The sequence below is a fragment of the Solanum dulcamara genome, chromosome 4 (assembly GCF_947179165.1).
Source record: "Solanum dulcamara chromosome 4, daSolDulc1.2, whole genome shotgun sequence".
NCBI lineage: Eukaryota > Viridiplantae > Streptophyta > Magnoliopsida > Solanales > Solanaceae > Solanum > Solanum dulcamara.
This window is the reverse complement of record NC_077240.1, coordinates 4,539,033-4,561,692: the sequence shown is the minus strand read 5'-3', so window position 1 is coordinate 4,561,692 and position 22,660 is coordinate 4,539,033. Positions and strand designations below refer to the sequence as shown.

General features: G+C 32.6%; 2 protein-coding genes across 4 annotated transcripts; both read left to right on the top strand.

The window, feature by feature from the left end:
• Window positions 1-560: 560 nt before the first annotated feature.
• Window positions 561-7,862, top strand: LOC129885631 (BTB/POZ domain-containing protein NPY2). 3 transcript variants are annotated; one of them, XM_055959981.1, is made up of 6 exons: window positions 561-890; window positions 1,422-1,486; window positions 2,299-2,434; window positions 4,312-4,381; window positions 5,130-6,305; window positions 6,917-7,862. In XM_055959981.1, the coding sequence occupies exons 3-6, from the start codon at window positions 2,373-2,375 to the stop codon at window positions 7,487-7,489; spliced, it is 1,881 nt and encodes a 626-aa protein (XP_055815956.1). In that variant the 5' UTR covers window positions 561-890; window positions 1,422-1,486; window positions 2,299-2,372; the 3' UTR covers window positions 7,490-7,862. The 3 variants fall into 3 exon arrangements, with proteins under 3 accessions (XP_055815956.1, XP_055815955.1, XP_055815957.1); XM_055959980.1 differs by having other exon boundaries at window positions 1,417-1,486; XM_055959982.1 differs by lacking the exon at window positions 1,422-1,486 and having other exon boundaries at window positions 1,487-2,434.
• A 7,690-nt stretch (window positions 7,863-15,552) lies between these two features.
• Window positions 15,553-17,145, top strand: LOC129884532 (LOB domain-containing protein 37-like). The gene is made up of 2 exons (XM_055958824.1): window positions 15,553-16,273; window positions 16,393-17,145. Exons 1-2 carry the CDS (start codon window positions 16,090-16,092, stop codon window positions 16,860-16,862), a joined length of 654 nt encoding a protein of 217 aa, XP_055814799.1. The 5' UTR covers window positions 15,553-16,089; the 3' UTR covers window positions 16,863-17,145.
• Window positions 17,146-22,660: the final 5,515 nt, after the last annotated feature.

Here is a 22,660-nt window from a genome sequence, read left to right as displayed (position 1 = left end):
AACGACTCTTTAATAAGAAATATAAGAATAATGTTGAATATAGTGTATTAATAATGTTGTCCTTAGTAATATTGTTTCTAGTCATGCTTGTATTAGTTATGTGATTTTTATTTTTTTCGAATAACATTTGTGTCTACCATGCTAATGCATTCATTAAAATCTCTTACATTGTTAATACCATAATTTCTCATGTACTATTAGTTCTACATAACAAGTTTTAGGTATGTTGAAAAAGTGCATTAAAAAAGTAACACACAAAACTACTGAATACATTATTTTTTTCTAACGTATCCTTACCAAAGGACAAACTCGTTTAGAACGCGATATGATGACATAATCTAGGATTAAATTTAGAATTTGATTTATATCTTATTTGATTAACGATATAAATTTATTCCACCGTTAATTGTAATACAATATAATTTTTATTCCAAATTCAATCCAAAATATCCCATCTTATAATTTAATGTTGATATTATTTTTTCTCATTTTTCAAGTAATATAAATTATTCAGAAATTATAATTCTAAAATAATTTAGGCGTCCACACACTTTAAAGAGGAGAAAACCAGAGAAGGGGAGGGAGCAAGAAAGTAGAGTGTCAGTGTGGCGTGCATAACATAGCAAATTGGGTGTCTTCATCACTACAACCTTCCCAATCTTTAGTACTGAAATAAAGAATAGTTTCCCACTTTGCCCTGAAATTTCCAGAGTGAAAAAACAGGAAAAAAAGAAACAAGAATAGGAAAAAGGTTAAAACAACATAAAAAAGCAAATACTCTTAAATTTGAGTGGACTTCTGCTTTTTTTATGGTTTGTCTTTTGATAAGAATTGGTAAAATAGAAAATTTCTGATACCATAAAGTTGTTGTGCTGATTCTAGCAAAACTGGTAAGCACATACTAGCAAATCTTGGCTTTTTGGGCTATATTGTTCTGCATTTCTTTCTACTTTTTTTTTCTACTGGAAACAGGATACACAACTCAGTTTCTTGATTCTCACATTACTCTGGTGGCTTTAGTTATTTTTTTTGCATGTGGGTTTTTATTTTTATCCCTTTTAAAACTTTTTATTCTAAAAAAAATTGGTTCTTGAAAGAGATTTGAGATTATATTTTTGTGGGTATTCTTTTTCTTCCTGTTGAAGTAAATTTCTTGTGTTTCTACATAGGGGTTTCATGTTACAAAGGGTTGTATCTTTCAAATGCAAAGTAAATTTTCTTTGATTTCAATTTTTTTTTACTGGCTAGATTTCTGCTCTCTCTGTGTGATGATTCTTTTTGTTTCTACAGATTTTGTTCGTTGGTGATGTTTGATTTTGTCCTTTGAAATAATGCATTATAAACTATGCTTCTATTTATTCTTGTGATCTTTCTCATTAATTTTTTGTTCTTTTTGGCTTTGCAAAAACTATAAAGATTAGATGCTTGCTGTCTCCCGTTTTGGTGGTGCCCCTAACTGATACCAAGATGCTGTTTTCTGTTGCAGGTTCTTCAAATCTCTCAACTTTCAATAAAAAAATATCTTACATTTCTTTAGATTTACATGTGATTTCTGTTTGGAAGTTTGGATCTTTTAAAAAAGACCCCATTTTTAGTTTCTCTCTTATATGTGTGGTCTGAAACTCAAGCCCTTTTAGTTTTTCTATATTAAAAAAGAAACCAATTTGTGGAAGAAACTAGCAAAGAGTAAAGTGTGTGTGTGTGTGTGTGTGAGAGAGAGAGAGAGAGAGAGAGAGAGGGGAAGGAAATAAATAAAGTAGTAGGAGTATTAAAGAAAGAGTAAGAAAGATGGTGGGGTGGAGTCAGATGGATGGTAGTGGGGGTGTGCAGTTACTGGTTTTTGTGAATAATTTAGTGAAGAGAGTCTGTTGTTTATGTCTCCTGGGCTGAGAAGGAGCCCCCGTGGTCCGTGGGCTTTGCCGCCGACCAAGGAAACAATCTCTTCTCTTAATGGCTCTCTTCCCATTTAAGTGATCCTCTTTTTCTTTAAATTAAAGAAACCATTTCTTCTTATCTTACTCTAAGATAGCTCATCCTGCCTTTGCCTTTGTTTACTTTCAAGATTCCGTCATACTAAGCGCTATATCTTATATCTTATAATACCCCTCTTTGAGATCCCATTAGTCTTCCTTCCTCTCCCTTGAAGTTGAGGAAAATTGGTTATATTCAGAAACTTGGTCCCCTCACCTGGATTCTTTCATTTTTTCCATTTCTGGAGCCATTTGTCCTTGGTTTCAGGTTATGTTTGAGCATTGGGAATATCAGGTTATGAACAAAGGGTACTGTTTGATTTTGCAGTGATTTATTGAGTAGTAAAAGGAAGTTTATTTTCTCAAGTGTCAACAAAAATCAGATCTTTCTAAGTTGCCAAGATGAAGTTCATGAAACTTGGATCCAAGCCTGATACCTTTCAGACAGATGGGAGCAATGTCAGGTCAGATCTTCTGCTAGCTTCTTTTTAAGTTTTTTTTTTCTAAAAGAAGAAAAAGACTTCTTATTTGTCGATGGTTTGTCATCCATACCTGTTTTTATTTTTTATTTTGAGGAAGGTAACAATCATCCATACCTGTTTTCTTTTGCAGAATTGTAACTGATATTCATATCTTAAGAAAATTACTTAGTGTTTGTCTTTTTATGTATCTGGTTGTGTTAAATAAATTGGCATTTTATTTAGTGTCAACATCCAGCTCTATCTTTTACTTGTGTTCTGTCCTATATTAGTGTATTGACTTTTGGGTGGGTGGGAGTTGGGGGTGGGTCTAGGATGTTCTTTAGAAAATGGTTTAAGGATTGTATCAAGTATACTCTTTATCCTAATTTGTCTTTCCCCAAAATCTATCCTATGACTTTGGTTTGATTACCATTCAATTCTCTATTTCTGGTATTGTTAGGGGAGAACTGAGAAGGAATGCCAAACTCTGGATAAAGTTTCCGGAATTTCATAGCTATGTGTATTAGGGAACAGAAAAGCGTTTCTAAAGATTGGCTCCATTTTTTATTGTTGTGAGTCCTTCACCTAACAGAAAAATAGATAATCAAAATAAAGGTATCCAGCCATTTGAAGTTTCCAGTTCCAACATTGCCTGCTATATTTTGATGGTCCATTTCTCTTTGGCTTATGTGGAGCTTACTCAGTTAAGCGACTGAGGCTTGATTCATATTATTCTCTAGTCTTAGCTATTGATTTCAAAAGCATTATACCTTTCTTTCCAAATAGAGAATCAGCAAGTTGGATTTCAGGAATGGTGGATTGGAAGTTTCAAATGCTGTCATTTATGAAATACTAGTGCATGAAAAGTTTGTACTACTGATTTTTTAGGTTTGATCTTATAGTAAACCACGCCAGATTTCATAGCACAAGTTCTAACTGTCGGTATAAATGGTCCATACCATCAGTGTGGTAATATAAGCGCAAACATAGGGACCCATATATATTGCTCCTTTTCATATTTTTTTTTTCTGGTTTTGGGTAGCTAACAATGATAATGCCAAAAACTTCACCAGTTTCTGTCTGATGACCCATACATGATTGATGAAACTTCATTTTGTCTTTGGCTGATGGATTTGAAACACTAAGAGAGGAAATATATACCTATCTACTTAAATAATATCACATCCTTGTAGTCAGGTTTTCAAAGAGAAGTTGGTGTCATTTCATTTTGCTGAGTTATAATTACACATGGAAAAGAAAGGCTAGAATGAAGTTGACTTCATTCTTTTTGAATCATTGTAATTCAACTTTTAGCAACCACGATAGCAGCGTGAAGTTTATTCTGTTCCAATTTCTCTCTTCAAATGATTTAGTGTATACCAATCTCACCCACCATGTACTATACCATGGTGAGTAAAGATGCTAAAAAAATCATATGGAAGGAATTTGTCTCAAAAGACCTACAATTTCTTGGAATCCGTACAGATTTAGCTATAGATATGCAAAATGGAAGTAAAAGATCTATGTAGGGGGATATTAACTAGTTAAGAGAATGTTTTAATCATGTTAGTAGCTTTAATTTAGGTCCAATGCTTTTCTAGGAGCATTTTGGCCTTATCATATACGACATTAATAATATACAGATCTATTTTTTTTACTATTATTTATATATATTTACCTTATCTCTTACTTTTATCTATGTATGATTATAGCATGAGATGAGTTTAAATGGAGAAATATCGTGGATTCGTATAGCCGATTCAACATATTACAAATTGAGGCATAGTTGTTGATTTTAAAAATATTACCATGACTTTTATACCTTTTTATTGGTATCTTCTTAGACTCTTGTCAATTCCACTAACAAATTCTTGATGCAGATATGTTGCTTCAGAGTTGGCCTCGGACATCACAGTTAATGTTGGAGATGTGAAGTTTTATCTGCACAAGGTACAATGGTCTAACAAGTACACTGAGCTCTCCTCTTTTCAAGCTTTATTTAGAAATTCGGTCAGCTGGACTTGAGAACAAATAATAATTTAAGCATGCATTTGTGTTGTTTTGCTTTTCTTTTTCGGTGTATGTTACTACGTGGAATGGCTGTACAGTCCCTTCCTGAAGGAGTAACATGGATCCTTTTCTCCTGTAGGAGGGAGGGCAGCAGTAGGTCCAAATTAAGTTGTGGTTCTGTTTACTATTTCCACTTATCTATTAAGATAAATATATTTTCTACATTAGCATGGGTTGCTTGCGTTCATTGGTGGGTCAAATAGACTGCAGCATAATAGCTGAATAGGTCTTTTTGATTTGTCCTATGCTGTTTGTGCTAATACATAAAGTTATAATCCATGGATTTGCACATTACATATCACACACAAAAAAAAATAACAAAAAAAAAATTCCATGTGTGTGCATGGGCCTCAAGTTTAAAGGTCACCTTCACTCAAAGCTGTGGTACTTATGATTGACTTGGACTGATAGGTATCACAGTAGCAGTAGCTGTTGTTCAGCATTCCAATAAGTGGTGCTTTGCTGTATGAGTACTTTTATGATGTTAAACTTTTTGAAACAATTGTGTGAAGTGCTTTTAATATTTGAAGTATCTTAATCAACAGAAATATCTTATTTACATACTTGACTTATTGAATTGACCATATTTATACTCCGATTACTCATTCTTTGCTGAAATGCTCTGCAGTTCCCTCTCCTGTCCAAGAGTGCCACTTTGCAAAAGCTGGTTTCTAATGCAAGTGAAGGGAATTGTGACGAAGCTGACATTCATGACATTCCTGGAGGACCTAGTGCTTTCGAAATATGTGCCAAGTTTTGTTACGGCATGACTGTTACACTGAATGCTTATAATGTCATTTCTGCAAGATGTGCTGCTGAGTATCTTGGTATGCATGAAAGTATTGAGAAAGGAAACCTTATTTACAAGATTGATGTTTTCCTGAACTCGAGCATTTTCCGGAGTTGGAAAGATTCAATAATAGTTCTTCAGACTACTAAGTCTCAGTCATGCTTGTGCGAGGAACTGAAGTTGACCAGCCACTGCATTGATGCTGTAGCATCCAAGGCTTCGGTTGACGTTTTGAGGGTGGATTGGTCCTATACCTATAATCGTAAAAAGCTACCAGAGGAGAATGGAAATGATCCTAACTTGAATGGGATTAGAAGCCGCACAGTGCCAAAAGATTGGTGGGTTGAGGACTTATGTGAGCTTGAAGTAGATCTGTATAAGCGAGTGGTTATCACCATAAAAAACAAAGGGGTTGTTTCTTCTGAAGTTATTGGAGAAGCTGCCAAAGCTTATGCATATAGAAGGTTCCCAGGCTTTAATAAAGGCATCTTCCAATTCAATGATGTCGCCAAATGTCGTCCAATATTGGACTCGGTGGTATGGCTATTGCCCTCTGAGAAAGGTAGCGTCTCTTGTAGTTTCTTGTTAAAATTGCTAAAAGCATCTATTTCACTCGACTCTGGAGAAATGGTGAAGGCAGAACTAGTAAAAAGAATAGGACAGCAATTGGAGGAAGCTTCTGTGAATGATCTTTTGATTAGAGCGGCAGATGGGGAAGGAACCATGTATGATGCGCATATCGTCCAGAAAATACTAGAAGCGTTTATGATGAGAGATAAGGATTCCGAACCTCAGCTGGAAGATGGAGATGAAATTCAGGAGCTCCGTAAGCCAGGGATTTTATCAGAAGCTTCAAAACTGATGGTGGCAAAGCTAGTAGATGGATATCTGACTGAAATTGCAAAAGATCCTAATCTCCCTTTGTCAACATTTGTTGGTCTGGCAGAGATGGTGTCCAATTTCCCTCGACCCGGTCATGACGGAATTTATCGCGCAATTGATATGTACCTTAAGGTGAGCTTCTCTCGACTTCTGCATACAGTCTCATTATACAAATAACTAGCAGATATCTTCCCCTCTATCCTTGATTAGAATTTCAACAGAGACATGTTTACTGAATTACATTGGGAAAAGAAAATATGTTTCTTTTCTACATTACCAATTTCAAAAAAAAAGTTTTCTTCTCTAGAATTTTTTATGTTTTTTTTATCATGGGAGATTTGTTAAGTTTTTGGAGAAAACTTGGTATTGTTTGATTTTTCTTTAGTCATGTAGCAATTTACATTTTATTAGTGTAACAAAAACCCAAGTATTTTTTCTGCTCTGGAGAAATGAGTGATGAAGCTTTTCTCCATAAAATCTGAATTCTTCTTGTGGAAGATATAGGTTAGGTATGCTTGAATTTGATGAATTTACATTCTTTCTCAGATTCTTGGAGGAACAAATGCAGTGTTAGTGCTTTTTGATGGTTAGTTTAGTCGTTTTCTTATGGAAAGAACCATAACTATCAACACTGCAATAAGTTAAAGGGCAGTGCACATAAACAGATTGTCCTGGGGTTAAAGTGTTTAAGCTCGTGTTAATGAATAATTTGTATGTACTTATTGAACTGTGTCTTTGTGTAGGAGCACCCTGGAATCAGCAAGAGTGAGAGGAAGAGAATTTGTAAGCTGATGGACTGCAAGAAGCTCTCCGTAGATGCTTGTATGCATGCCGTGCAAAATGAGAGGCTTCCCCTTCGTGTTGTTGTACAAGTGCTCTTTTTTGAGCAAGTCAGGGCTAATGCTTCATCTGGTAGCAGTACTCCGGATCTGCCCAAAGCAATTAGGGACCTTAACAGTGCTTCATATGGAAGTTCAAGATCTGCAACAACTAATACAGAAGAAGATTGGGATGCTGCAGCGTCTGCAGAAGAACTCAGGGCTTTGAGAGGAGAGCTTGCAGCCTTAAGAATGGGGAATGGAGGAACGAATGACAAAGTTAATGTTGGTGATGCCAAGAGCCATGCTGACAGGGCTGCCATGAGTAAAATGAAAGGGTTGCTCATATCAAAGAGGCTCTTTTCGAAAATATGGTCTAACAAAGGTGGACAAGGGGAGAATAGTGGCTCAGATTCGTCCGAGAGTCTTGGATCTACTAATAACTTGGAAGAAGCTAAGTCTACACCTTCAAGAAAAGGAAGGCATTCAGTTTCTTAGTTCTAACAGCTTTTAGGAATGCACTCTTGGTGGCCTTTTTTGATTGGTTTTTCTTTAAAATGATATTAGCATATGTCATAAGACTAGTCATCTTTCTCTGAAGTCTCTAGAAGAAAATGAAGGATATAGTTTGACAAGAAGTTTGTAGGATGAAATGAAGCCTCTTATGGGCCAACAAAACAGAGCTTTTATTGTATAGGTATTCTAACATTAGGTGGCTCTTCAATTATTATGACTTTATGGTGTGCTAGTTTCATATAAGAAATTTTACTGTGAATTTAGACTTAATAGAGTCTAGGCATTCAAATGTAGCTCTGAATTACTCGCTCCAGAAAAAAAAAGAAGATGAATGACAAAGGTAAGTTTATTGTGAGGATAATTTCAAATATATATAATAAATTAATTAGTTTATAATAAATATATTCATATTCTATTTATATAAAAATAGTCAAAAATTATATGTAATATATATTGACTATATAATATAGCCTGTCAAAAGTTATAGAAAATATACACTAATTATATAATATAGATTATTTATAAATGAACTATACACTGAATATATATTATGATACATTCTATATATAAAGTATATATTGAGTATATTAATATACATCGAATACATATAAATATACAACGAATGTCCATCTATTGTAATCATCCCTTTATTTTATATATATATAATACATTTCATTTTCCCATGTACGAGGCAAATTGCCCTTTTGGGGGGGTTTTAATAACGGTTTTCATATCTTAGATCGTTGTCATCTTTTATTATTCGAGCAAATAGTTTTGTTCTCCTCTGGTGTAGATTGGAACATGTAAATGAAATGTTAGAAGCCCAATTCTCATAAGTGATCGATCCCTTCATATGTGGGTTATGGACTTAGCCCGTGTTGGGCTTGATTCCTCATGGGACTGCAATCGAATAATTTTGGGTCTCTTGGCCCAATAAGCACCAAGTTTAACCTTTGAAAGAACAATTACGCAATCTTTTTCCTTTTTTAAAAAAACAGATCCTAAATAGAATGTTAACAAATATGTTTCTTCAGATCAATAGCGAAACAATAATTTTCATTAAGGAAGTTCAAAATATGAATAAAAAAACACACAAAGAGATTGAAGGAGGTTCAACATCTACTATATATACATAAAAATAATTTTTCACTAAGAAAGTTCAAAATATAAATTGGTAAACACACCAAGTAATTAATCTTTCTTTTTCAGAGAGACAGTAATTTTCACTTAGCTGCAATAACTTGTACATTTCCATGCGTAGCGTAAATCTCAAAGCTCATAAGATCTTAAAGAGTTGTTGATTTCTCTTTGGATCACTCTTCATAAATTAGTACAGGAATGACATTTACAAAGTAACAAAAAACAATCAGCTAATTGTCTTATCTTATACATGTTGACAAAAATCATATTAGATAAATGTTCCTTTGAAATTGGCTGATTATTCAAACTTAAAGCTTTTAACTTACCTTTGGAAAGAAAAAGACAAAGCAACGTGCATTAGAGAAATTTTAAGTTATCTTAGCGGATTAATCCAAGTACACAAAGCCTATTAAAAATATAAGAAATGGTATGACCTCTTCCAATAGGCTGGCCATATTTAAGTAAATTATCTATGCCCTTGTTTATACGTTGAATTGTTAGATAAGGTGAAGTCACACAAATAGTTTAACTAACCACTAATATTTTATTAAACATATAGGATAGAGTCTATTACTGTTTTTTTAAATCTTTTTCTCAGGACTACTTGACAGAATTTGAAAAAGTAAAATAAAATTGATTCATCTATATTATTGTATTACTAGTGCATATCAGGTTCCTTTTTTTAAAATTGAGAATTGAATCCACAACTATTGTGTGAAAAAAAATTACTCTATATGTACCACACAACTTGGGTGATGGTACATATATTTAGTACTTTAGATATTAACATATATCATATTGTTAACTTCATGAATCTGAACTAGCACTATAGCAAAATTGAGAGAGTTTGGAGAAAGAAATTATTCTCTGTTGATTGAGCTCAATGCACAAAGTATTGTAGATATACAATAGGGCTTAACTGACTAATTGAATTAGTTCACTAATTGACAGCTCACTAATCCTTTCTAACTAACTACAACTAACTGTGCAACTAATCACATTAATGAATAATGTAGCTAATCCAGTCTAGATACATCATCAAGGTACATCTACGCACCTAATCAATTCCTTTACACATATGTACAATCGAATATTTTACTGCAATTTATAAATATAAAACTATAATATATAATTAATCTAGCTTAGTCTGAACACACTCTCAATAGAAACTAGCTAGCTAGAGATTGATAGAGGGAATTAAGTACTTTCTTATGAGTAGAACTCTCGACCTAAATAACCTTGAGTATAATTGTGATTATTAGACCAATCCAAAAAATTGTACCACCTTACATATGCAATGTAGGGCTAAAAATATTAGTTAGAAGTCAATACATTTTCAAGCAAACATACTCCTTAAAGATATAATTGGTCAATTAAATCAGTCATCACATAATTAAGCAACAGAGAGAATAATAATAATAATTGAATTGAATTGATGGGTCAGGGTGCATGTAGCTCTCCCCTTGGAGAGTGTAAAACACCAATTGCCTCTCTACACCAATGGAAGGACACATTTACTTTATTATGATAGTAAGTCCAAAATGTCTTACTCTTTGGAATTTTCCATGACCAGCTCAACATACTTGAGTTGGTCCAATTATCTACATATATATTTGGAACCCAAACTTCCATTATAAAACTTGTAACTATTATTTAAATTTGGACCAACTCCTCAACTAGTGCCAAACATCCTCCCTCGTGGGTTGGAATCCCATTCTTAGCATACATCATTTGTGTATTGGAATTTGCACCCAAATTCCCAAAAAATAATAATAAAAAAAGATACAAGTTCTATGTGGAGCCAATGCTACTTATGGATTTTATTATTGTGGTCCACATCAGACTAAGACCCTCATGTTATGGATTAAGATGCCACGTACCATAGGTCAACAACTGTAATTTACAATGAATCTTCTTCCTTTTATGTAAATTATTATAATGGAGTGATTTATTAGGGTGAAGATGTATGTTGGCATACCGGAAAAAACAGCAAGAAATAGGATTAATTATGATCAAGTGTTAAAATTTTATGCGTAAATACATATATATCATGTATTTGAAATTTATTAGTTTACAATAAATATAGCCATATTTTATTTACATAAAAAATAATCAAAAACATAAGAAATATACCGTGACTATACAATAAAGATTAATCATACATGATCTATACACTGAATATACATAATGATACACTCAAAAACGAAATATAGTTTGACTATACATGAAATACACACTGGCTATACATGTCTATATAGAGAATGACCATTTTTTTGGTAATTATTTTGGCCGAATGGCCACTGCGTGTAATTTTCTCTCGTTAATATGTATATTTTTTGCCGCTAAAAACTGTTTTTGTTGTAGTGATCCAATCTTACCGGACTTTGCTTTCTGAAACACAAATATAATTAGTATAATTTATATACACTGATAAATGTCAGATCATTTAACAAGCAATTTTTCTCCAAAAAAAAGGGGAGATATACAATTTTAAAAATAAGATATGTTACCTATTATAATAAGTGTTAATGTAATAGCGAAAAAAATCTTTTATATTGTCGATGAATATTAGTTAAACATAACTTTAACCAAATTATTAAATGGTACTTATTCTTTTAATATACCAAAAGGCTAACACTACATTAAAAAAGGACGAAAAAAAAGAAGAAGAAAGGGAATCTCACAGCTTTTGGCTTATGATTTATTGTCATTACTCCTCACTTATAATTAACAGCTGGTTATAGCTATCCAAACAATCAATTATGTGATCCACATAGGTATTACTGAAGCATTTGACAATACTTTTTGGTAGAGTCAGTTCAGACAGGGGTCTTCTATGCATAGTTAACAACTCAAAAAGGCCACTTTAAGAATTTATAATGGATAGACTTCTGCTTCAATTATTGATCATTTAAGCTTACGTTGCATCAGCATTTCTCATGTAATATAAAAACATGTAAGAGACCTAAGGGATCAGTAGCAATACTAAAAATAGAACCATTAGTTATATGACCTAAAATATGCTTGCGATGGAATTTGAGTTATATAAATATTTTATACTGTGTAATTTAATATGTTATAGCTAAATATTTTCCTTATATTTCGAGTTATCAGATCATATTTGTTTTATATGTTATTACAAATCACTTAAACCGATTGTGTTGAAAAGATTATATATTATCGGCCAGTGTCTTTAAAGGTGCTAAGGCGAATTTTATCTGATACAAGGCAAGGCGTAAGCTTCGAGGTAGCGAAATTGTTCACTGCCGATTCATCCGCCGGCTACAAACAGTAGCCTAGTAACAAATTGGGCACACCGGCGTTTCGCCAATAAAACCTACAGCTCGAAGGTGGAAGTCAGTGAAATTTTAATTTCCCAAAATGAAAAATTCTGTCTCCGCCAATAATTAAAAACTTAAACTTTTTTCCAATTTAAAAATAGAAAAGAGGAAGCGGGGAAGGGCTTTTACGAATGGTGTAGTGAAGGATGAGTCATAAGTTGCCATCAATAGATGAGTAGATATATATATAAGAAGAAGGGAATCTCACGATAAAAAAGTAGCCAAATAAATGAGAAGATCTTTACATGTTCTTGAAAGGACAATTGCAACTTTAGCTGACAACTACTTTTCAAATTGGTTTGCCCCTTCCTCTCAAATCTCAATCATGTTCATGGGCCTCATACAATGTAGCTTATCTATTTTCCCTTATCATGGGCCACCTTTAACCTATCCCCCACAAGTATATATTTCTGTATTTTTAGATAATCTTTATGTAATATATTTCATTTTTCTGCCCATTATATATTATCTGATAAGTGAAAAAAACAACTTATAAGGTTTGAATCTCAAAACCCTTATAAAATATACAAATATTGTTGGATCTGAAATGTTGATATCAAACGACAATGTTATGTCCAATTTAATAATTTACCTACCTTTTCTTTTAATTCTAGCCAAGAGAGTAAAATAAGAGCACGTTTGGATGGACTTAAAAAAAGTAACTTTTATGTATGAAGTGCTTTTAGAACTTTAAAGTGCTGAAAGTTATTTTTATAAATAAGCAGTTGAGTGTTTGGATAAAAGTGCTTAAATGAGGAAAATTACGTGAATTTTAGGGTTAAAAGAATAAAAAGGGTAGTTCGGGAATTTAGTTAAAATATAAGGGATATAAAAGTAATTTCCATGGTCAAAGAAAATGACTTTAAGCACTTAGAAAAAAAAAGTTAGGAATCCTAACTTTTCATTTTTGACTAAGAACTTTCTGGCTTAAAGTTAGCATTAGGCAAACACGTCCAAAAGCTGAAAAGGGGTTTTAAGTTGATTTTGACCAACTTAAAGCCAATCCAAACGGGCTCTAAGCAAACTAACATATGGTTAAGTGGTTAACTAGCTAAGTAAAAATTACAACCAAAAGTTATGATGGAATGATAATGTTTCTTTATATTTAATTAGAGATTTTAGATTCGAGTCTTGAGAATAAAGTCGTCTTTGAAAGGAATACTTTATCTCGAAATGAGACTTCCCAAAGTGAGTCCAAATTAATCAGGCCTCGAAGTGAATACCAAACAGCAGATGAAAACTAAAAAAAACTAATCAGTACTTTGTGCGAAGTAAAATGCATATTTTATCACTGGGAAGAACTTATTATAATAGTTAGGGGTGCAGATCATGATATGGACTGATTTTGCCATGCCTAGTACAGTTAATCATACTCTGTCCAAGGCTTTCCAACTTGTGATTGCCTGCAGTTTTGTTTACTTACTCTCTTCTGTCAAATTATTTGTGGTGTTTTTTTATACCCTTGTTAAGAAAATATTCATTAGGGGGAGTTTTGACTATTTTATACTTATTTACATATTAAAATATAGTCTCTTTTCATTGAAGATTTACTTTATTAATTTACCATCATCTCATCATAATTGAGATTTTAGACATCTATTTTTTTTAAATGACGATAAAACGAAGGAAACACTATATAAGTTAGGGGCAATATATAATGTGGAAAGATTGTACCAATCTCAACCAGTCAATGATTTAAGAAGAGGAAAATGCTACTATAAGAATCATAAGAAATAGATCAAATAACTCTAGAAAATGTGCTTTTGCACTTGACTTTTACTAACTTTTATCCCATAGTCACTGGTTATACAGATTGAAAGCCTTGTCTTAAATAATTAATTAAGTATTACAAGCTTATGAGTAATTATAACACATTGGTTGAGGAGTAGATTAAAAAACAGAAAAGAATATTAATGGAGTATATATACGTCCGAAATTCCAATAGTTATGCACAAGAACCTGGCATCCCCTCGGGAATTCCATCCATGGTACGCGAAAAAGTGTAAAATCTTTACTGTTCCTCTTTGTCAATATTGACAGCTGCTCTAAAAGAAGCCAAAGTACCTTATATATATTACTCTCTCCCTACAGTAATATTTGTCCACTATTGAATTAGTGTCATTCTTAAAAAATTATAAATAGAAGGATAATTTTATCATATCATCTTTTTGAATATAATAAATATAATGTCTTAAAAAGGGAATAGAGAAATGACTGCCAATTAATAATAAGAGTAAATTAAGAACTAAGTTAAAATTATCTTTTGATTTCATAAATTGAATAAGTATTGTTAGATATTTATTTTTAGTATAGTGAACAAGTAAACATAGACAAAAAGAGTATAATATAGCAGTAATAAATTTCACCTGCTCTATGCTTGCGATGCATCCACAAAAGCTTCTGGAAAAAGAATCGAATTTTGTTATAAAGTTAGGTCCATTGGATTTTGTCTCTTTGAAGGAATTAGTTTAAATTAGCTTTAATTTCCAGAAAATATTTGTAAGTGTTTTTGGATTTGAGAAACTATTGTGTTTAATTAGATTGGGGTTATAAACTTTTGAAGAAATAATTGTAATATATATTTTTAGCAAAATTTATTACTAGACAAAGTGTTTTGGGACCTTTTATTAAAATTAAAAAGATATCAATATGAAAGTACAAGCAAGGAGGCTAATACAGTACCTCTTCCACTTTCTCTTTATACAGTACTAATTCTTTTGTTATGTGGTCAGCATAGAGGGGAAAGAACCAAAGTGAAAGTGGAGGAGGTAGCAAAACTAAAACTAATCCGTATCATGTATCCACTCCAAATCAATCTCATAAATATTCAATATATATTTGTATATACAATTCTTTAACTTAATTATGCTTAATTGCTGCATTAAATTACTTATTTATTGTACACCCGATACTGATTAGTTTTCATTGTAGTGAAGTGTTTGATGGAAGCTGCAAATGCCTAAACATAGGTTGCTTTGGTAGCTGATTTGGGGTAAGTTATACAAGTATTAAATTTTGCATAAGTTATACCATATTTTATAGTTGGTTAGGAGGTAAATTATTCATGTATAACATTAATATGGTATTTTGTTTGCAGCTATATATATATAAGTCATGAGGAAATCTATATATTATTTTATGCAGCTAGAATGTGAAATATTTAATACATGTATAACTAATACATGAATAACTAATTTCTAGATAACTAATACATGCATAAAATAATATATAAATTTTCACATATTTACTTTGTACATTATTTATACTTGTATAACTCTAACCAGCTAGCAAACAATTATCGTGAGAGGAAATAAAAAAGTTTTTTCATATAAAGAAAAGGGTTGGAAAGTGAGTGAAATGTGAAAGGAAAATAAATATTCCCCCTCTCCCAATTTATATAACTTACTTTTCTTTTTAATTTGTCCCCCCAAAAAGATATTTTTATATTTAGTAATAATATAATTTTAAAATATTTATTTTATTTTTAATTAAATAATTTTTAGCCATACAAATATCTATAACTTATTTTATACCATAAATTCTACTCTTTTAAAATTTTGAATAAAAAAAATATGCGAGCACTCGTAGTCGTTGTGTTGGTAAGTGGAGCAAGTTGAGTAAAAAGAGGGCTGTCCGGAGAAAAGATTCCAAAGTGCTGGCGCTGTGTTGCACTATAATCCATCTTTCTCTCCCACCCATTCGCGGAGACACGGAGCCGTTCTATTACCCAATACTTTTGGAACCCTCCAACCCACTGCCCTATACTAAAACGGGAGTAATACTTTATTCCCCTTCCCACTCAACCTCATCTCATGTCCACTCATTTTACTCAAAAGCCACTCATTATTCTTAACCTAACCATAGTTTAGTTTCTTAATCATGGTTTACTTCCATTTCCCTCAATAATTCTCCACTTTTCTCCACATCCCATGCCCCTTACCCCCCACGTTCCTTTCATCTCTATATATCTCTCTCCGTTTCCTTTTCTCCCAGGCTCCCTTCTACTTTCAACTCTCTTCAACATTGCTCCATTTCGCCGTTAATAAAGCGTCATATTCAAGTTTTGTTTATTTAAAATAGAAGCTTTACGTTTTTTCCATCATGAGTTGCAACGGCTGTCGAATTCTACGGAAAGGTTGCAATGAGAATTGCATACTCCGACAAAGTTTACAGGGCATTGAAAGCCCTCATGCTCAAGCCAATGCCACCGTCTTCGTTGCCAAATTCTTCGGCCGTGCTGGCCTCATGTCTTTCCTTTCCTCCGTTAACGAATCTCAACGACCAGGTACTAATTAATTACTATTCATGTGCATGAAACCAATTTCATACTAGTAAAAACTTATTTCTACAATTAATTTGAAAAAAAGAAGTTATGCTGAGTAGTTTTGTTTTGCGTACCTGCAGCTTTATTTCAATCGCTGTTGTTCGAAGCGTGCGGAAGGACGGTAAACCCGGTGCACGGAGCGGTAGGATTACTGTGGACGGGTAACTGGCACGTGTGCCAGTCTGCTGTAGAAACAGTGCTTAAAGGAGGAGTGTTACGGCCGTTGCCGGAGTTTTCAGGTGTTACTGCTTCCTCGGAGTTTGATTCAGAAGCAAATGACGTTGATCTGTTTAGATCGCAAAGCTCCAACTTCCGATCTAAGAGGAAAATTATAGATGAGGTGGCGGAGGATCTAGATCTCGGACTTACGTCGGTATTATCGATGATGGATGCCGGAGGAAAACTGAACCGGCGAACGGAGAAACGAAGAGCGGCGACGCCTTCACTGAATTCAGATGAATCTGATACTACAACTTTGGAAAGTGGTTTTGTGTACCATCAAAATCCACAACAAGGAAATGAAACGAAGCTTCTTAGACTGTTCTTTTGAAGATTGATCCAACTTTTAGTGTGGCCTACTTACATGTTACCGATTAACTGAAGCTTCAGAGCGAATTTTGCTTTTTTTGTTGTCAAAAAATGTTACGCATCCACTAGTAAGTTTTTTGGTAACTTAAGGAGGTAATTAAATTAAAATGCTTCCATGGCACTGGATTTCTCCATAAATGAAGTTCTGAGGGAAAAATGAGAGTTGCCTCTTTTTTGCTTGCTCTCTCCTTTTTTTTCTTTTATTTTTGGTTCTTTCTTTTTTCTACTTTTTGTTCTAATAATAATCAATTTTTCACATTTCCTTTTTTTCGGTTTGGAGCATCCAAGTTAACTATATTAGCAATTAAAATGAGAATAACCTTTTGAGCAATTGGTAATTTTGTATTAATAGCTTGTTAGGATTAACTTGTTTTAAGTCAAAATAATTTTTAAGTATTTTTGCACTGTTTGGGTAAAGAAAATTGCTTTTCAATACTTATGTTTAAGCTAAGAAGACAAAAAAAAAAGAAGGGCAAACTTCTAGTAAGTCTATCTAAAGAAGCTCTAAAACCTCTAATAAACTAATGAAAATTTAAGCTGAAACTCAAATATTAAAAGCTTATTTGTTATTAATTTTTTTTTGTTATAAAATAAATTAACTTAGCAAATTAATAAAGAGATACAATGAGAGAGAAATAGAGTTGATAGAATCTATGTTTGTGTGTAAAGTATTGCAGTGGTGCCCTTTTATAGGCAAATTCTGAAGGAAAAAAAATGGCGAGCTACAGTGTAAAACTTTCCCTTAGATATTCATGTACAAAAGAAAAACATATATATAATTATTTGTAATAAACATTGTTTGTTTCCTCATTATTTTGCATGATTCATCCTCACTGCTTGAGTTACTTGCAAGTTCCCTTTTTGATTGGAATTCATCAAAAGATAATGTGCCTCGTTAAAACATTATTAGAAAAAATTCAGTAGAAAAAAGCCTAATGAAGAAAAAAAAAGTACACAAATCTGATAATACGCCTTGAGTGCTGTCTCATTAAAAGTTTTACCAGAAAAATCCAGTGAGACAAAACTTTGGTTAAGGAAAAAAGAGTACAACGCGTATTTTTTCTTCCCCTAATGAAAACTTCATTTGATATTTTGGACACGACATATTTCAATCTTATATTTTAGTTTCTCAAAAGTTGATGTTGGTAATGTCTTTGTGAATAAATCTGTCAGATTATCACTCGAACGAACTTGTTGTACATAAATATCACCATTCTTCTGAAAATCATGTGTGAAGAGTAATTTTGATGAAATATGTTTCATTCTGTCTCTTTTTATGAAGTCACCTTTCAATTGAGCTATGCACGTGGCATTATCTTCGAATATAACTGTGGGTACTTTGACATCATTATTCAGGCTGCAATTTTCTTTGATGAACAGTATCATCGATCTCAACCCCACACATTCTCTACTTGCTTCATTAATTGTTATTATTTCAGCATGATTTGAAGAAGTAGCAACAATAGACTGCTTTGTAGATCGTCATGATATAGCAGTTCCTCCGTATGTAAATAAATAGCTTGTTTGACATCGAATTTTTATGTAATTCTGTTAAATAGCCTGCATCTGCATAATCAATAAGGTATGCACAACATTTGTTAGTATAAAATAAACTCATATCAATGGTACCCTTTAAGTATCGCAAAATATGTTTGATACCGTTCCAATGTCTTCGTGTTGGTGATGAACTATACATTGCCAGACAATTAATAGAAAATATTATATCAAGCATGATTGCGTTAGCGAGATACATAAGTGCACTAATAGCACTAAGATATGGTACTGCAGGACAAAGAAGTTCTCCATTTTCTTCTGGAGGTCGAAATGGATCTTTATTTACTTCAAGTAACTAAACAACCATTAGAGTACTTAATGGATGTGGTTTGTCTATTTAAAATCGTTTTAAAATTTTTCAATATAGACAGATTGGTGGACAAAGATCCCGTTTGCTAAATGTTCAATTTGCAGATCCAGACAAAGTTTTGTTTTTTCAAGATATTTCATCACAAATTCTTTCTTTAGATATTCAATAGTCTTTTGGACCTCTTTAGGAGTTCCAATGAGATTTATGTCATCAACATAAACGACGAGTATAACAAACTCTAATTCCGTTTACTTAATAAAAACACATGGACAAATGACATCATTTAAATAACATTCATTTATCAAATACTAACTAAGGCGATTATACCACATACGCCTTGATTATTTCAGACTATATTATATAATGATCTTTTCAAATTGATTGAGTACATCTTCCGAGATTTAGTACATGCTTCAGGAAATTTTAATCCTTCTCGAATTTTCATGTAAATTTCAGTATCAAGTGAACTATAAGGGTAAGCTGTAACTATCTTGATAATAAGAGGCACACATGTGACTATCTTGATGATGCATCTATTATGACCATAAAATATCTAAACAATCCACTAGGTGGATGAATAAGTCCACATATATCCCCATGTATACGCTTTAAAAAGTCAGGAGATTCGATGTCAACCTTCAAGGTTGATGGTCTGGCAATTAATTTGCTTTGATAACAAGCACCACATGAAAATTCATCATTCGTAAGAATTTTCAGGTTCTTTAATGGATGTCTAGTTGAATTTTCAAAAATTCGTCTCATCATTATTGATACAGGATGAACTAGTCGATCTGGCTTGAGACACTCTTGGTTATACGAAGGTATTCAATATTCATTTCATTTAGTGTCTCAACATGATATCCATTTCTGCGGATATCTTTAAAACTTAACAAGTTTCTAGGGGATTTAGAAGAGAATAGTGCATTTTCTATAATAATTTTTATCCCCTTAGACAGAATTATAGTAGCTCTTCCGAAGCCATCAACAATTTTTGAATTACCAAAAATTATAATAACATTTGCTTTTCTTCTAAGCAAGTAGAAAAATATTTTTCGTCTTTAAAATTGGCATGAGTCGTTCCACTATCAATTACTTAAATATATTCGTGATTGATTATTGATCCAAACAAAATTTGAGGCATATCCATATTTTTCTTCAAAAAGAAATAAGGTAAACGTTATAATTAAAACACGGCTCATTATAAATTTTTTATTTATTACATGAATTAGAAAAATATAAACATATTATTTAGTATAGACAAATGGAAAAAAAATATTTAAATATTATAAAGCTTATCAATATTCATATTTACTTTTGAAAAATTGAAGAAATCAGCTACATCCAGATGCATAGGCTCAATATTATCTTCAGAGATAAAGTTTGTCTCTGAATTTTTTTTGCTCTCTTCAAAGATGCCTGATATAGCTGAACCAAACGTTTTGATGACCGACAGCTGCATGACCAATGCCTCATACCTCCACATCTATCACATATACTTTTTGAATTATTCTTTGGTATAGCTTCTTGCTTTTCACTCTTCTTTTTATATTGCTGATCATTTCTCAGTGTCAGCCGAGCATCATGACCATGACTGGGGCCATGCCCATTTTCTCATGGGTTATAGTTTGCCTGATTCATTTTAGGGAGGGGTAAAGAACCAACGGGCCGAATATCATTATTTTCCATTAACAATTCGTTGTAGCGTTCAACAATAAGAAGGTGAGAAAGTAATTCAAAATATTTTTTAAAACTCTTTTCGCAATATTGCTGCTGCAGGAGCATATCCGCGAGTGGAAATGTGGAGTATATTTTTTCAAGTTCGTCTTGCTTAGTGATTTCTTTTTCGCATAAATTTAACTGTGCTATAATTTTAAATACGACAGAATTATATTCAGTTATATTTTTAAAATCCGTTAATCTCAGATTGAGCCAATCATGTCGTGTCTGTGAAAGGATAACCAACTTCAGGTGGTCATATCTTTTTTTTAGATTCTTCTATAGTTTAAGGGATCTTTTAATGTGAGGTACTGTAATTTTAACACTCGTCAAGATGGTGACGTAGAAATATCATGGCTTTGCCACGGTCTTGACTAGATGACAAATTGTCATCTTTGATGGTGTCTGCTAGATCCATCGATTCTAGATGTATTTCGGCATCTAGTGCCTATGATGAATAGCCTTTTCTAGATATATCAAGAGCAACAAATTCAAGTTTTGATTTATTCGACATTTTAAGAAAATAACATTCTTATCCTTTTGTTACCTTTTTAAAATAGCTCTAAGTGATGGAGGCTCGTGCTGATAACGTGTTATAAAATAAATTAACTTAGCAATGTAATAAAAATGAGAGATAGAGAGAGAGAGAGTTGAGAGAATCTGTATGTCTTACAAGTAGTTTCTTGTCATTTACTATGGTTTGCCAAATTAAGCATGACCAAAGCTTTTTAATCGTCTCAAATGTCTGAAGCAAATGAAGAAACGAATATTATCGTACGTATAACTAGGAATTAGCTTAATTAAGTGATGCTCCAATCTCCCAACTAAAACTTAAACAATTCTACATGAATCACAAATGCTTCCATTAATGTGCTTTGCTCCACATATATTTTGTTGAGAATCGATAAATTAACATGTATATATTGTTGGAAGGCAGCCATACGTGCAACTGGTGCAAGTGTACGTTTGGAGTATCTGGATTAAACAATTTCAAATTTAAAATGGTCTTTAGATATTTTTACCATAAGAAAATAGGAATTGAGAGGTTCAGAAAAGCTACACAGGACTAGAACTAGACCTTGTTTAGGATTAGTCTATGTGCTGATTGAGTGTTTACATAAGCTAACCCATGGGCAAGTCAGGGTCAAAGACTCAAGAGCGTTCCTGTATTGACTTATTAATCGTTTTTAAGTCAGAATAACTTTAAATATTTTATAGATATTAAAAATGTATAAAGCATTATCAAACACTTATTTAGATGAGGATGAATTCACATCAATTAACAAAAAGCTAGCCAAATTATATCATGCATATATATACAGGGGCGGAGCTACAGGAGTGCGAGGGGTGGCAACCGAACCCCTTTCGTCGGAAAATTGCACTATATATACTGCGAATTTTTTTATTAATGTACAAATATTATTTTTGCATCCCCTTAATAAATGAAGATTGTGGATCAGTGGATAAGACACATGTGATTCAGCCCACAGTTGCGGGTTCTATTCTCGGCAAGCATTTGGTCTTAAATTCCAATCTGACTTTGAAGAGAACAAACCATATATAATGTCGACTACAAATATTTAATATTTAATATTTATATATATATATATATATATATGTGTGTGTCCCTCCGGAGCTTATGCAGTTTTTGTATTTTGACTTTTGTCTCCATTACTTGAGTCAATAAAAAGTTAAAATGCAGATATGAATAATGAAAGATTTTATGAAAAACACGATCGCCTGTCATTAGTAAATTTTCTGCATTCAGGTCAATCTACATAAGTGAATTGATCTCTAGAGAAATCACTAGAAGGGTTGTCATTTAATGAGTACACAAAAATGAGGAAGTTGCTTTGGCTATTGAACATAGGCGGAATCAGATTTAAAATATATATGGGTTTGAAAATGTAGTTATTTCGAGTCATTGTGTTTTAAATAAATAATTTATACATATTAAATAAATTTCTTAATCTAAATACATGATTTGTACTCTCCCTTTACCATGTCTATCTGTTGGAGAGAATTGGATGATGGCTGAGGCTTTCCTCTCTTCAATAAAGTTATAATTTATATATCAAAATTTACCATGATATTGGCAACTACTATTTGTTAAGCTATTAGCTAGGGTCCTTTAGTAGAGTGTGTTATAAAGAAATTTAGTAGAATATATGCATTAATTT

What these genes read in the sequence shown, in the direction of transcription:
- LOC129885631 (XM_055959982.1), top strand. Translation starts at nt 2,373, where the DNA reads ATGAAGTTCATGAAACTTGGATCCAAGCCTGATACCTTTCAGACAGAT. An exon ending in ACAGATGGGAGCAATGTCAG is followed by an intron (nt 2,435 to 4,311) that starts GTCAGATCTTCT and finishes TTCTTGATGCAG; the next exon opens with ATATGTTGCTTCAGAGTTGG. An exon ending in CAATTGATATGTACCTTAAG is followed by an intron (nt 6,306 to 6,916) that starts GTGAGCTTCTCT and finishes GTCTTTGTGTAG; the next exon opens with GAGCACCCTGGAATCAGCAA.
- LOC129884532 (XM_055958824.1), top strand. Translation starts at nt 16,090, where the DNA reads ATGAGTTGCAACGGCTGTCGAATTCTACGGAAAGGTTGCAATGAGAAT. An exon ending in TAACGAATCTCAACGACCAG is followed by an intron (nt 16,274 to 16,392) that starts GTACTAATTAAT and finishes GCGTACCTGCAG; the next exon opens with CTTTATTTCAATCGCTGTTG.